This window comes from Salvelinus fontinalis, chromosome 25 (assembly GCF_029448725.1).
Source record: "Salvelinus fontinalis isolate EN_2023a chromosome 25, ASM2944872v1, whole genome shotgun sequence".
Taxonomy (NCBI): Eukaryota; Metazoa; Chordata; class Actinopteri; order Salmoniformes; family Salmonidae; genus Salvelinus; species Salvelinus fontinalis.
This window is the reverse complement of record NC_074689.1, coordinates 27,970,623-27,986,194: the sequence shown is the minus strand read 5'-3', so window position 1 is coordinate 27,986,194 and position 15,572 is coordinate 27,970,623. Positions and strand designations below refer to the sequence as shown.

Here is a 15,572-nt window from a genome sequence, read left to right as displayed (position 1 = left end):
CCCTCGATCCTGACTAGTCTCCCAGTCCCCGCTGCTGATGCTGCCACCACCATGCTTCACCGTAGGGATGGTGCAAAGTTTTCTCCAGACGTGACTCTTGGCATTCAGGCCAAAGAGATCAATCTTGGTTTCATCAGACCAGAGAATCTTGTTCCTCATAGTCAGAGGTGCCTTTTGACAAACTCCAAGCAGGCTGTCATGTGCCTTTTACTGAGGAGTGGCTTCTGTCTGGCCACTTCACCATAAAGGCCTGATTGGCGGAGTATTGCAGAGATGGTTGTCCTTCTGGAAGGTTCTCCCATCTCCACAGAGGAACTCTGGAGCTCTGACAGAGTGACCATCGGGTTCTTGGTCATCTCCCTGACCAAGGCCCTTTCTCCTCCGATTGCTCAGTTCGGCCGGGCAGACAGCTCTCGGAAGAGTCTTGGTGGTTTCAAACTTCTTCCATTTAAGAATGATGGAGGCCACTGTGATCTTGGGGACCTTAAAAGCTGCATGAATGTTTTGGTACCCTTCCCCAGATCTGTGCCTCGACACAGTCCTGTCTGAGGTCTACGGACAATTCCTTCCACCTCATGGCTTGATTTTTGCTCTTATATAGACAGGTGTGTGCCTTTCCAAATCATGTCCAATCAATTGAATTTACCACAGGTGGACTCCAATCAAGTTGTAGAAACATCTCAAGGATGATCAATGGAAACAGAATGCACCTGAGCTCAATTTCGAGTCTCAAAGCAAAAGGTCTGAGGGGTCTTTACTTATGTAAATAAGGTACTTCTGTTTTACATTTTTTATTAATTAGCAAAATTTTCTAAAAACCTGTTTTTGCTTTGTCATTATGGATTATTGTGTGTAGATTGATGCAGAAAAACATAAATTTAAACTATTTTAGAATAAGGCATAAAGTAATAAAATGTGGAAAAAGTCAAGGGGTCTGAATACTTTCCAAATGCACTGTATGTTGTCTATTGTACCTGGCTGCACAACAAACTTCCTACCAAGACAAAGATATTGACACTTTTCTATATATGAAAGGGGTTGAAACTGACAATTGTACTGAAGGAGTTTATTAGGGTAGGTTAAGCAATAGTTACATTGACAAAATGACACAAACGTGTCATTCCTCAACTTTGCCCTGGAGCTCTCCAACGTTTGCTACTTTACATGTTCGTTGCTATGGCGATGGGAACTACTTTGTCTGTTTGTATGGATATTATTTTGGGGGTAGGGGGTTTGCTGTGCCACTCCCCCTCATCCAGTCCACATTGTCTGTCCATGCATATGAGAGGTCATAGACATACGTGACGTCACACGCACGACACGGAATGCGGATGGGATGGAGTGAATTAGCCAACCTCAGCTTGATTAGAAAGAAACAGAACCTTCTGGTCTGACAAAGAAAGAAAAGCAGGCAGGTATGAATGTGTGAAAGCCATTATCAGGAAACAAACCAATCCAAATCACTATCTCCATCTCTCTGACTCTCTCTCTCGCTCTCCCTCGCTCTCTCTCTTTGCTTCCCTCAAATGCACAGCACCTAGTCTATTTTGGAATAGTCCGTTTCAGTTGGTCTATAAGCATAAGGAATGTATTGTAGGGAAAAGGTAAGAATGTTTTCTCACCCAAGATAGCGGTTGGCACAAAGGGATCTGCCCACAACCCAAAACCAGTGCAGAGCAGGGTGTTAACAAAGAAGAGACAATATAGCAGTGAATAAGGTGACGCGCTCCCCACTCCAGGTAAGTCAGCAATATTATAGCAGAGCAGTTACAGTTTGTTATCATCAAGTGGCAAAGAAAAGCTCCAATGGAAGAACAGCATCAATAGTTCATTTTTAACATTATAAGAGATAAGTCAGTTAAATGTAGATCATGTCCAACATTATCCATCGAATAGAATATACATACAGATCGATTCAAATCAATCTACCAATATGGCTCAAAATGGTTGTCCCAAATAGTATGCTGAAGTGCAACCGCTATAGAGCAATTAAAACTGCAGGCAAAAAGAGAACAGGCATCATTACATCGTTTTGGCAGGCCCCCATTAGATCAAGCAAACCGTTTATCGAAAAAAGGCACAAGCACCTAGATCGGGATTGGCCATTCGTTAAAGAGGTCAAAGTTCAAGGGGTCATAAGAGGTCATCAGCGGTTTTAGACAGTAGTAGAAGCAGAAGGAGTTTTAAGAGTTAAAAGATGAGGTAGTTTACCTGGGTAGTAGGAGGTGGGTACGGTCGTGCTGATTGAGTTAGTCTTCATGGTGAATGTCGAGGGAGAGGCAGCTTTTAGCAAGAGAGAGAGCAGGCAGTAACACAATGGTCAATAAACTTCAGTGGAAGAATGAATAGTATATTTCTTGACGATCTGTAGGAATCAAACAATTTGGCTTCCAGACTCAGATCTGTCTGAATAAAAGGTTGTCTCAAATAAAAAACAGAATCAAGGAAGTGTGTGTTCACTTCCCTTCCTGAAGACATTAGGAAAGGCTTGGAGCTTTTGCATGTCACCTGACAGAGTCAATTTAACAACTAGAATAATGTCAAGAAACTAAGACATTTCACTATTTACTGTTCTGGCTACGCATATGGATACAAATACGCTAATGCTTTTTAATGACTATTTTTGAATAAGTGACAACAACGGGCTGTGTTCATACGACATATTCAGCCAAATCAATAAAGGGTTAGGGTTCGTTGATAAAGCAGGCACAGTACACTGAGCGATAGTCGCCGTGTTTGTCGGTCGCCATCAGGCAGCAGACATTAGTTGCCAACAGTGACCCTGCTGTTAGTCAAGGATATTGCGTTAGACAGCGGGATAAGGTCACGGCTGAATGGCTCTGTCGTCCAATGAGAGCATGTTTATTTATTTATCCCCAACGTTTCCCAGGTCACTCCATTCTGCCCGGCGACACGTCGGCCGGCCCTGTCAGGCAGAAATGGCATTCCCCTCTTGCAATATTAAACGAGCGCCAAACGATCCAAGACTCGTTCACGGTCGTGTTCTCGCTCCTGTCCCCTTTTTTCTTTTGACAGACAGATGAGGCGCGCGGTTAAGGGGAGAGAGAAAAATGCCCCGTGACCCTGGCACCTCCTCCTAGCCTTCAGAGTTGAAAGACAAACTTCAGGGTTGTAGCTTATTTACTCTCCAGTAACAGAGATATAAGAAGGTCTAAGAAATATAGAGAATATGATTCTGGAGATCCTCATAATGAAGGGATGTCTTAATGTCATATAGTTGTGAGGGATAGGGGCACAAGGGGGAAATCAGATGGTGATGAGAGCCGCTGACCCAGCATGCCAAGCAATAGGGGCTGACTAATGTTTGGGCCTGGGGACCACCGCTGGTGGGGGGGGATTAGGGGATTGTACCTCAGCCAGGGTCAGCTGTCCCTGGGGTGAGGAGGAAGGCCAGAGGGGGTGGAAGCATGACAGATGGGGAAGATATAGGGCAGCAGGTAGCCTAGCGGTTAAGAGCGTTGGGCCAGTAACAGAAAGCTCGCTGGTTCGAATCCCCAAACCGACTAGGTGAAAAATCTATCGACGTGCTCTTGTGCAAGGCACTTAACCCTAATCAATCCTCTAAATCGCTCTGGATAAGAGCATCTTCTAAATTAATCCAATTTAAAAAAAAACGTATATCTACCCCCCCCCCCTCCCCCACTCATGTGCCAACATGGGATACCTATAGAAGGAAATGAAAGGCTAGTAAGAGGTAAGAAGTGTTTGAAATAGGCACAGGATCAAAAACGAGGATTAAAGCATTGACAGCTTTGGAAAATTAAGGGAGGAATGATAAGTCCTTATTTAGATGCTGTATCGGCAAATTATAGTCGAGCTGCCTAATAAGTAAACAACACTGAAGACATTTCTAACATGCTTGGGTATCGAGGGTTTCGCAAGAGCCTTTCACATGACTTGATCATTGATGAAACAGAATTTGTTTAGAATTGAAAGAAATTGCTCTAATGTACCAGTGTTAATCTGTTACCTATAGCCTGTTCACACTACTGTGTCCGCCTAAACCTAAATTGTTTTTCTTTTCACATTGTCCTTTCCACTACGGTTCCAGTGACTATTGTGAATGTGTAACCAGGCCAGCTATGTACAGCTTGGTTTGGCTGGGTTCAGCTCAGTGTGAAAAGCCTTCCATACTCCCCGGCCACCAATCCACAATGCCCTGCTGTTAGACACTCACTTCTCCCGTTGAGTGTGTGGCTGTGGGTGTCCATGAAGGAGATGGCCTCATCACAGTTGGTGCCCTGCTCTGTGTAGCTCTTGTCCATGGAGTTCACCATCACGGTCATCTCCTGTCGCGTGCTGCTCAGTGTCTCCTTGCGCTTCTTGGCCAGTTTCCTGGTTTCATACCAAACACAATAGAAAGAAGAAAGGGTCACAGGGGAAAACATTGAAAAGCTAGTGATACAGTAAGCAATATGCTAAATACGTATCATAATCAAGCCTCATATTGACATGATCTGGTTCATACCTGGCTCCAACTAAGATTTGTTTTATTTCAAATACTATTATGTATTTCATTGAGCCTGCGATTTGAACCCAAGTCTGCTGTGGTTGTTCTCTTACATCACATCAGGCCTTGCTGTGGCTAGCAATTCATGTCTCCTCATGAAGTGGAGATGGACAGCGGAGATGAAATCTAGTCTGCATCCAAACAGTGCGACAAACTAGCTACCTTTCTCCTCATTCAACCCAGAGGCTACACTGTATATTTTGCTGCCATATCCCCCAGAGTGTCATGTAAACACAGGCCCAGATCCTGACTCTTAGGGCAGGGCGTTAGGTTGGCCCAGATCCTGACTCTTAGGGCAGGGCGCTAGGTTGGCCCAGATCCTGACTCTTAGGGCAGGGCGCTAGGTTGGCCCAGATCCTGACTCTTAGGGCAGGGCGTTAGGTTGACCCAGATCCTGACTCTTAGGGCAGGGCGTTAGGTTGGCCCAGATCCTGACTCTTAGGGCAGGGCGTTAGGTTGGCCCAGATCCTGACTCTTAGGGCAGGGCGTTAGGTTGGCCCAGATCCTGACTCTTAGGGCAGGGCGTTAGGTTGGCCCAGATCCTGACTCTTAGGGCAGGGCGTTAGGTTGGCCCAGATCCTGACTCTTAGGGCAGGGCGTTAGGTTGGCCCAGATCCTGACTCTTAGGGCAGGGCGTTAGGTTGGCCCAGATCCTGACTCTTAGGGCAGGGCGTTAGGTTGACCCAGATCCTGACTCTTAGGGCAGGGCGCTAGGTTGGCCCAGATCCTGACTCTTAGGGCAGGGCGCTAGGTTGGCCCAGATCCTGACTCTTAGGGCAGGGCGTTAGGTTGGCCCAGATCCTGACTCTTAGGGCAGGGCGCTAGGTTGGCCCAGATCCTGACTCTTAGGGCAGGGCGCTAGGTTGGCCCAGATCCTGACTCTTAGGGCAGGGCGTTAGGTTGGCCCAGATCCTGACTCTTAGGGCAGGGCGCTAGGTTGGCCCAGATTCTGACTCTTAGGGCAGGGCGTTAGGTTGGCCCAGATCCTGACTCTTAGGGCAGGGCGTTAGGTTGGCCCAGATCCTGACTCTTAGGGCAGGGCGTTAGGTTGGCCCAGATCCTGACTCTTAGGGCAGGGCGTTAGGTTGGCCCAGATCCTGACTCTTAGGGCAGGGTGCTAGGTTGGCCAACAGGGAGATTCTAGGAAACAAGGACGCCCTTAAATACAGTACCTGCTGGCCCACTCCCTGCTAATGTAGTCTCCTGGGGCCCCATGTCAGCGGCTAGGTCAACAGCCTCGCACACAGACAGACAGATGATACTTTAAGTGGATTAGATACTTAAAGTCTCCCCAGCTCAGCTATGGCTTGTCCTCCATTGCAGGGGGAGACTGTAGAGTAGACGTTAAATGTAGTTGTCAGAGAAAGGGGGCTGCTGTGTTTTCGGCAGGAGCAACACATGGGCCAAGGGAGGTTAACGCAAAGGGGTTGTCATCTTAGGAAACAGTGGTGTGGTTTCAGAAGGCTGAAACCCGTGTGATAGAGAGTGGGGCAGATCCATAGAAATACAAATGGCATCAGCCACTAGTATTCTATACTCTATAGGCTGAACACACTCATTGGAGAGAACCGCAAACAGGCCAGTGAGAGGCAGATAACCAATAAGAACGTCTGCTTTCCAATGGACTAACCCTTTCCTTTTGAGCTGAAAGCTTGCATTGAGTTCATAGCACTTAAGACATATTTTCAAAGTAAAAACATTGGGTTTACAAATGGGATCCATTTTCCACTTAGCTCTTTTTCCTCTACAAGCTTAATCAGGCCAAATCGTAGCATTTCAGAGCGCTCTCTCTCACTAATGTTGCTTTTCCTCAGCGCTCCAGCTGTATGGGTCGACAAAGAGCGTGTGTGTGAGAACGGTGCCTTTGCAAGCGCCCAGCTGGCAGTAACAGAGAGACCTTGGTGAAGCCTTCATTAGGGGCCAGCCACTCCCCACAAGCACCCATCAGTCCCCCTCTGTGTCGTGATCACTGTGCTTTTATGGGGGGCTGAGAAAGTGTAGTGTATGCCCCATTTGCAAGCCAAGGAAGTCAGTGAGGGGTGCCAGACATTTTGCCAGCCCTGAGATGGCGCTGTTATACCGGGGTCTACGAGGCTGGCATAGGACCCTGCATTCTCTGGCGAGAGCCAACTTTCCACCAAAACACCGTAGCGATGCCAACCCTGTCCTGGCTATTCCTCACTAACGACTCCTGAGTGAAAACAGCCCAGCCTCCTTACACCCCAGCCTCCTTACCAACCATCAGCAGCAAATAGCAATCATCTAAATGGGACGCTGCCCAGGCAACCTGTACCTGAGAATTTCTCATTTCCAGGTGGGTAGTAAATGTCTCTGAATCCCATCCAAAGTGTCCATATTCTCCAGCCTCCATTTGCAGTGACCAATGTCCATTTGAATGCAGCCAGATGCAATAGAATGCCATCTGACTGCTCTTCTTGTTCACTTTCTCCCTCTCCCATTCCTCCTGAGGGGTGGGGGGGCTAGGAGTTGGCCTTCTCTAATGGAGCCCCCCCCCCCCCCAGCGTTAAGTGGTCTAAAACGGGGCCCGACCCCATCTTGCAGTCAGAGCATTAAACATAAATGAATGAAAGTCATATCACCCTCTCTCTCTCTCGCGCTCATTCTCCCCCTCTATGCCGCCCGCCCGTCTCTTTAGACGCTCAAGGTCAGTCGATCCAGCATTTATACGAATGGAAGAAAAGAGAAACTATATTTTGCTCTTTCACCCTATTTCGCCGGAGGGGTTTTACTGATGCACACAGTGAATGAGTAATGCAAGTGGGTCTTCTCCAACTGTCAGGTTGAGCTAAACTTCTGAGAAGTATCCACAGGCAGGTCCATTTTAAATTTGTAGATGAACTCTAATCCCTTGGTATCTAAAAGTTCTAGAACTCTCGCTCTTACCCACACATGTGCTGTATCCACCTTGGAGATGATGCCACCTTCCCTATACAACCTAGCATCCTCCCTGCTTCCCTATATAACCTAGCATCCTCCCTGCTTCCCTATATAACCTAGCATCCTCCCTGCTTCCCTATATAACCTAGCATCCTCCCTGCTTCCCTATATAACCTAGCATCCTCCCTGCTTCCCTATATAACCTAGCATCCTCCCTGCTTCCCTATATAACCTAGCATCCTCCCTGCTTCCCTATATAACCTAGCATCCTCCCTGCTTCCCTATATAACCTAGCATCCTCCCTGCTTCCCTATATAACCTAGCATCCTCCCTGCTTCCATATATAACCTAGCATCCTCCCTGCTTCCCTATATAACCTAGCATGCTCCCTGCTTCCATATATAACCTAGCATGCTCCCTGCTTCCATATATAACCTAGCATCCTCCCTGCTTCCCTATATAACCTAGCATCCTCCCTGCTTCCCTATATAACCTAGCATCCTCCCTGCTTCCCTATATAACCTAGCATCCTCCCTGCTTCCCTATATAACCTAGCATCCTCCCTGCTTCCCTATATAATCTAGCATCCTCCCTGCTTCCCTATATAACCCAGCATCCTCTCTGCTTCCATATATAACCCAGCATCCTCCCTGCTTCCCTATATAACCTAGCATCCTCCCTGCTTCCATATATAACCTAGCATCCTCCCTGCTTCCATATATAACCTAGCATCCTCCCTGCTTCCCTATATAACCTAGCATCCTCCCTGCTTCCCTATATAACCCAGCATCCTCCCTGCTTCCCTATATAACCTAGCATCCTCCCTGCTTCCATATATAACCTAACATCCTCCCTGCTTCCATATATAACCTAGCATGCTCCCTGCTTCCATATATAACCTAGCATCCTCCCTGCTTCCCTATATAACCTAGCATGCTCCCTGCTTCCATATATAACCTAGCATCCTCCCTGCTTCCATATATAACCTAGCATCCTCCCTGCTTCCATATATAACCTAGCATCCTCCCTGCTTCCCTATATAACCTAGCATGCTCCCTGCTTCCCTATATAACCTAGCATCCTCCCTGCTTCCATATATAACCTAGCATCCTCCCTGCTTCCATATATAACCTAGCATGCTCCCTGCTTCCATATATAACCTAGCATCCTCCTTGCTTCCCTATATAACCTAGCATCCTCCCTGCTTCCCTATATAACCTAGCATCCTCCCTGCTTCCCTATATAACCTAGCATCCTCCCTGCTTCCATATATAACCTAGCATCCTCCCTGCTTCCATATATAACCTAGCATCCTCCCTGCTTCCCTATATAACCTAGCATCCTCCCTGCTTCCATATACAACCTAGCATCCTCCCTGCTTCCCTATATAACCTAGCATCCTCCCTGCTTCCATATATAACCTAGCATCCTCCCTGCTTCCCTATATAACCTAGCATCCTCCCTGCTTCCCTATATAACCTAGCATCCTCCCTGCTTCCATATATAACCTAGCATCCTCCTTGCTTCCCTATATAACCTAGCATCCTCCCTGCTTCCATATATAACCTAGCATCCTCCCCGCTTCCCTATATAACCTAGCATCCTCCCGCTTCCCTATATAACATAGCATCATCCCCGCTTCCCTATATAACCTAGCATTCTCCTTGCTTCCCTATATAACCTAGCATCCTCCCTGCTTCCCTATAGAACCTAGCATCCTCCCTGCTTCCCTATATAACCTAGCATCCTCCCTGCTTCCCTATATAACCTAGCATCCTCCTTGCTTCCCTATATAACCTAGCATCCTCCCTGCTTCCCTATATAACCTAGCATCCTCCCTGCTTCCCTATATAACCTAGCATCCTCCCTGCTTCCCTATATAACCTAGCATCCTCCCTGCTTCCCTATATAACCTAGCATCCTCCCTGCTTCCATATATAACCTAGCATCCTCCCTGCTTCCCCATATAACCCACCGCCCTCCCTGCTTCCCTATATACCCTAGCGCCTTCCCTGCTTCCCTATATAACCTAGCGCTCTCCCTGCTTCCCTATATAACCTAGCACCCTCCCTGTTTCCCTATATAACCTAGCGCCTTCCCTGCTTCCCTATATACCCTAGCGCTCTCCCTGCTTCCCTATATAACCTAGCTCTCTCCCTGCTTCCCTATATACCCTAGCGCCTTCCCTGCTTCCCTATATAACCTAGCGCTCTCCCTGCTTCCCTATATAACCTAGCACCCTCCCTGTTTCCCTATATAACCTAGCGCCTTCCCTGCTTCCCTATATACCCTAGCGCTCTCCCTGCTTCCCTATATAACCTAGCTCTCTCCCTGCTTCCCTATATAACCTAGCGCTCACCCTGCTTCCCTATATAACCTAGCGCTCACCCTGCTTCCCTATATAACCTAGCGCTCGCCCTGCTTCCCTATATAATCTAGCGCTCTCCCTGCTTCCCTATATAACCTAGCGCTCTCCCTGTTTCCCTATATAACCTAGCGCCTTCCCTGCTTCCCTATATACCCTAGCGCTCTCCCTGCTTCCCTATATACCCTAGCGCCCTCCCTGTTTCCCTTTATAACCTAGCGCTCTCCCTGCTTCCCTATATAACCTAGCGCTCTCCCTGCTTCCCTATATAACCTAGCGCTCTCCCTGCTTCCCTATATAATCTAGCACTCTCCCTGCTTCCCTTTATAACCTAGCGCTCTCCCTGCTTCCCTTTATAACCTAGTGCTCTCCCTGCTTCCCTATATACCCTAGCGCTCTCCCTGCTTCCCTATATAACCTAGCGCTCTCCCTGCTCCAGGCTGTACCCCACAGCATTTCTCCAGCTGGCTTTCATCAGCCTGATGTGCACTTCTGACATGCAGAACTGCAGACTGGGCAGAGCGGTCATCTGGAGAGGCCGAGGCGTGATGACACAGGCCTTCTCTACAGGTGAAGACTACATGACTAGCACTGCACATGGTGGAGGCTTTCAAATCAACGTGTAAGTGCTGCTGACCTTGTCATTACAGACACTCTGTGAGAGCTGGCGATATGAGTGACAAGCACAATCTTGAGAGACAGGTATTCTAAACTGAACAAAAATATAAACGCAACATGTAAAAAGTTTTGGTCCCATGTTTCAGGACCTGAAATAAAGAAACACAGAAATGTTTCATACGCACAAAAAGCTTATTGCTCAAATTGTGAAAAAAATGTGTTTACATCCCTGTTAGTGAGGATTTCTCCTTTACCAAGATAATCCATCCACCGAACACGTGTTGCACGTCAAGAAGCTGATTAAACAGCCCATACCTTTTTTTAAAGATCTGTGACCAACATGTGAAATCCATACATTAGGGCCTAATGAATTTCTTTCAAATTGCTTGATTTCCTTATATGAACTGTAACTTTGAAATTGTTGCATGTTGCGTTTATATTTTTGTTCAGTGTAATTAAGGCTATTTTCATAGTGAGTTTGAACAAATCTCCCCAGGCCCTAGTGATTGAGCTTTCTCTTTGAGAGCTAATTCAGCAGAGATCAGATTTATTAACTGTGCTACAGTAGCGAGAAGTCTCAGGATCCAATTCATTGTAATAATTTCAAGAGATTTATTAGAAAATTAAGCAGACATAGAAAAATCCCACAATATCCAATTGGATGCAAATAGACTCAGCGGATGAGCCAATATTGGGTCTGTTTGGTGTCTTAAACGAGCAGGTATTTCAAGTGAATGCAAATTTATATCTGCAATTAATATAATCTGATTTACTACAAGGGGATTTCAGACAGTAATACCACTCTGAAGAAGGGTGCAATATACCTCTAACTGTGGGAGCTTAAATCTTAGATACTGTAGCGCTTTGGAATTTACTGCCTCTTGTCATTTAAATCTGCATTCCTCTCAATTGCGAGGCGAGCCTGGGAGGCAGAGATTTGTCACTGAGTGGTCGCGCTCTCCTCTTTCCCTCTTTGCACTTAAGGAACAAATTAAAGTGTCTGGGAAGAGCCTTTTGAAATTACAGAAGGAGATGGTTATCGCAGAAACTCTATTGAGCCAATTTAGTGAATTCACGTTGCAGAGCGGGAGACAAGTCATACCCGGTTTCTTTTAAATTGGAGGCAAAACTCCAGCACAAACGCTCCATGGATCACCGGCTAGATGCGAGATAAAAAGGGTCCCAGACAAAGAAAAACAATAACACAAAGGAAAGAAAACAATGGAAAATTTGTGAAGGGAATGACAATGCTGGATTATTATATGGGCCCATCTTCTTTGTCGTGGCAGAGACGATTCTTAGAATTTGGTGAGGCGGAATGTGATTTTCTCAAGGTGGTTAACAGCTTGAGTGTTCAGCCTCCACTTAATGGTGTTCTACCTGCCTGATGGGGGAAGCGTGGCGGGGTATAATTGTCTCTCCCTCTGCCTTTACTGTGGTAAACACAGCCGCTCAGCGCTGAGACGGCATGCGATCCCTAATAAGCCGGAGAGAATGACTAGTGGCTAATGGACAGCTATGAGTTAATGAAGCTCTCCCGCCACCATCGCCGAATCAATCTGCTTGGATTCGATTTCGCAGCCGGCTCGCTCCGTATGGCAGTGCCCGACTCCCCGCTGCCACCAAACATCTATTTGAGTGGGAGGCCCTCGACAGGAAGCTAATAGTTTTAACTGTTCCTCCAAATTTGTTTGCCGTGAAAAGTGACATTTAATGCACCTTGTCATCTGGCTGGGTAATAGGTGATTTAGTCTGGGGGTTGGAGGAGAGGGAGCTTCCGTTTCTAGCATGGTTTCCTTCCGTCTTGGGGCGCAAGGTGCAATGTGAACAATGGCTACCCGGGGAAAGATTAAGTACTACTCCTACTCTGTAATTGAATCTTAGTGTTTAATGGTTGACATTAGGGCCCTGGCGGTGTCGACGCTTGTTTAATTCGGCAGAATGAGAAAAAAAACACAAGTTGCTACAATTTGCGTGTTTTTGTTGACTTCATTTACTTGTTTATTTTTTCTCATTCTCTTTCTTAGTTTTTAATAAAGAGAGCTAATCAGAGGGTGTCAGAGTTAATGACGTGGAATAGAATAATCCAGACAACATGAATGCTTGGGAGGAGACAAACGCTCACAGGCCAAGGTTTCCCCATCTGCATGCAATCAGGGGACTATAGAGTTACCGTGAAATAAAAGGTGAAAAAAAAATACAAAAAAAATATAGAATTAACGTGCTGACAGCAGCAGCAGTGACAGATTGGACAGGAATAACTAAGTGCATTCCTCACCTTGAGATAGAATGGTAAACTGTGAAATAAAATAAACAGCTCTAGTTTAGATCGGTATGCATAGTCTTAGCTAGGCCTACTACAAAGACAGAGAGGCCTACAGAGACTGAAGAGATAGTGTGCACAGTATGACCTTTTAAAGGAGTTTAAAACTTGAGTTTCTCAAGGCAATGCAAAATGGCATTTATTTTCACGAACCCTGTCCCGATGTTCAAATCCAATTCTTGCTTGGGGACTTTGGCAAATAAGGGAAAGACGCTTCCATGTCCTTTTTCATTTAAGACACCCGCGCCTTTCTAAAAAGGGTCTGTGTTTCATGTACCCACCCGGGAGAGCGGGCGATTGAAACCCTTCCCCAAACAGCTGCGGGAATTGACAAAGCGCGGTGGCACAGCCCATTTCCCTGCAAATGTCAGGACTCGATCTGTCTCGGGGAGAGGAGTTGGAGAGCGAGCGCAAAGAAAATTGAAAATAAATGTGAAAGTGCACCTCACAGTCTCTCCAATCAGGGAAAAAAATGTCACGAAGGTAGAGGGACTGATGTGTTGCCCAAGGTGTTGGATCGATGGGTCCCCTGCTTTTTCCAGAGGAGCACAGGGTTGGAGGTTCAGAAATACTTTGAGAGGTTCAGGTGAACATAGGAGGGGGGGGCAGTAAGATTTTGTCCAAACTTACAAGTACTCCAAGAGCTTCCAGTGAATGGTCTCGTTTCAAAGTACAAAAAAACTTCCACTAACGATGTTCCACAAAGAGTTTATTTTGTTCTGCTAAGTGCTCGCAGGCTGAACCTTTCAGCCCAACCCTAAAAAATGATCTGGTGTCAAGATTGACTAAAAGAAGAGAATGAAAGAACGCCATCTTGGCTCAGTGAGGCACCGCCGGGGCGGGGGGATGACAAATGACAGATTGTCTCCACTTTGTGACAGTGTGGCTGTCATCAATCCCGACAGAGGAAGAGGCGGCGTGCTGCGCTGCTGAAGGGGCTGGGTGATGAGTGACACTGGCAGAGTAGGAGGGAAACGCACGGCTTCACATGAGAGATTACCTTTAATGGGCGTGTTGGTTGGCAAAGTAGGCTGGCACACACGCAGGTGGGTAGAGACACTGCTGGGGTACAGTGCAGAAGTTGCAAAGGCAGCATCGTGAAGAGGCCTTGCTCGCTAAATGCTAATATTTTCTGCTGCTAGTGTACAAGATTTGCACTATCTATATGTAAGCTACAGACGTTTTCACATTGGTGGAATAGTTAGAAAAAAACATGTTTTTAGGGGGATGGAGGGGATTATAGCCTCCCGTTATAAAACACACACTTAAAAAAAAACTACCTGATTCAACAGAATGAATCCAGACAGGCGGACAAATTAAAAGCGGGTGAACGGGGAGAGAGATGCAGGTGAACGGGGAGAGAGATGCGGGTGAACGGGGAGAGAGATGCGGGTGAACGGGGAGAGTGATGCAGTGGCTGAGTGGAGAGATGCAGTATGAGCTATGGTTGTTTACCTCCTCCCTCCCTCAAACCATCCCTTCCCCCCAATCGCTACATGAGAGCTCGCTCCCATTCATGGCCCACATGCATACCTAATGCCACAGCCTGGTCACAACACTCCCCATGTACTCCTCCGAGTCGCTGCGTTTCTCTTCAACGCTATGCTAGATATTTTTATTTCATCCCTTTCTATTCCAGATCTTTGCATAAGCGTAACCTTTGGGGCCGTTTAAAGTTTAAGCTGAAAAAACCCTTCCTCCGTATGGAATCAGATGACGAGAGAAGACAAATGGAAAACGAAGACTATAGGCTTTTAACACAAGAACCGCAAGTACCTGCTAGAGCACGCTGAGAACGTTGACGGTGTCTCATTTAGATTATGCATTAGATGCATATCAACCCACAAGGTGTGCAAACATAAAGCACCAAAGCTTGATAAATAGTACATAAACAATTGTAAAGCATGAAATGCATGAAGAAATATTCATGGAAATATATCCATGTAGAAATATAACAATAGTTAATTGTTAAGATAGTGAAGGATATGTTTTGTATAATTCTACAAAGTCCTAGCGAAAAACGTAGGCCTAAAGCCAATTTTGGATACTTCCAGCCAAGAACACATGCATTCTAACAGTCTAATAAATGCATTTCATATATTCTATCAGAAGAAGAAGAATTTGGTTGTGTTTACAGAAATAACTATTTCAAAGAACACAACAGCATTTTCATTAGTTTATGTTACTGTAGGCCCCTCAACCTCAACTCTGGACATCGAAACCAGATCCAAAATAAATTAATTTATAGTATGTTACCAGTGTGCTTAGCAGCCGGAGCGACGCAGCCACGCTAGTGGTCATGTGCTGAACGCTGGGACAGTGCAGATATTCTTGAAGTGAAATTTTGGAAATAGAGCTGCACCTCTTGAATTTTGAGAGTTAATTGACAAAAGTAAGGGCCATATAAACACTTTTTCTGATACTATATAGAAATCAAAATGTTTTACCTGCATGTGACTCTGAAGGAGGATTTGATAAAGTGATGCTCCCTTCCTTGCATCTGCAAATTACAAGTTGCGCCCATCTCTTCATGTACAATTTGACACCTAATAATACTCTCAATTAGACTATTGCCAATTTAATCTTGTCTACAGGCTAACTATGTGTCAAATTAGTTTTTTGTAGTTCCGATGGGCCGGCTGTGCAGGCTGACTGGCATCGTTTGTTTCCCCTTGCTCATCAACTTGGATAGAGTCAAGGACATGTTTCACATTATTCCAAAGGTGTACTGCAACACATAGCGTGCTTTGCTTTCCCTTACAATGCATTATAGTAAATAAAACAGTCCCGTAAAAGCTTATTTTTACAAAGTAAAACATAAGAATGGTATCAACCCG

The 15,572-nt window shown here is 46.0% G+C and overlaps 1 protein-coding gene across 10 annotated transcripts in view; it reads right to left on the bottom strand.

The window, feature by feature from the left end:
- Nucleotides 1-15,572, bottom strand: part of LOC129823064 (receptor-type tyrosine-protein phosphatase mu-like) — a 317,242-nt gene that overhangs the window by 59,128 nt on the left and 242,542 nt on the right. For 4 of the 10 annotated variants that reach the window (XM_055881767.1, XM_055881769.1, XM_055881771.1 and 1 more), the window contains 3 exons: nt 4,199-4,356; nt 2,212-2,283; nt 1,623-1,649 (listed from right to left, as the gene is read on the bottom strand). In XM_055881767.1, coding sequence (XP_055737742.1) covers nt 1,623-1,649; nt 2,212-2,283; nt 4,199-4,356 — 257 coding nt within the window. The remainder of the gene's footprint in view (nt 1-1,622; nt 1,650-2,211; nt 2,284-4,198; nt 4,357-15,572) is intronic. The other 6 variants (XM_055881768.1, XM_055881777.1, XM_055881776.1 and 3 more) reach the window with 2 other exon arrangements.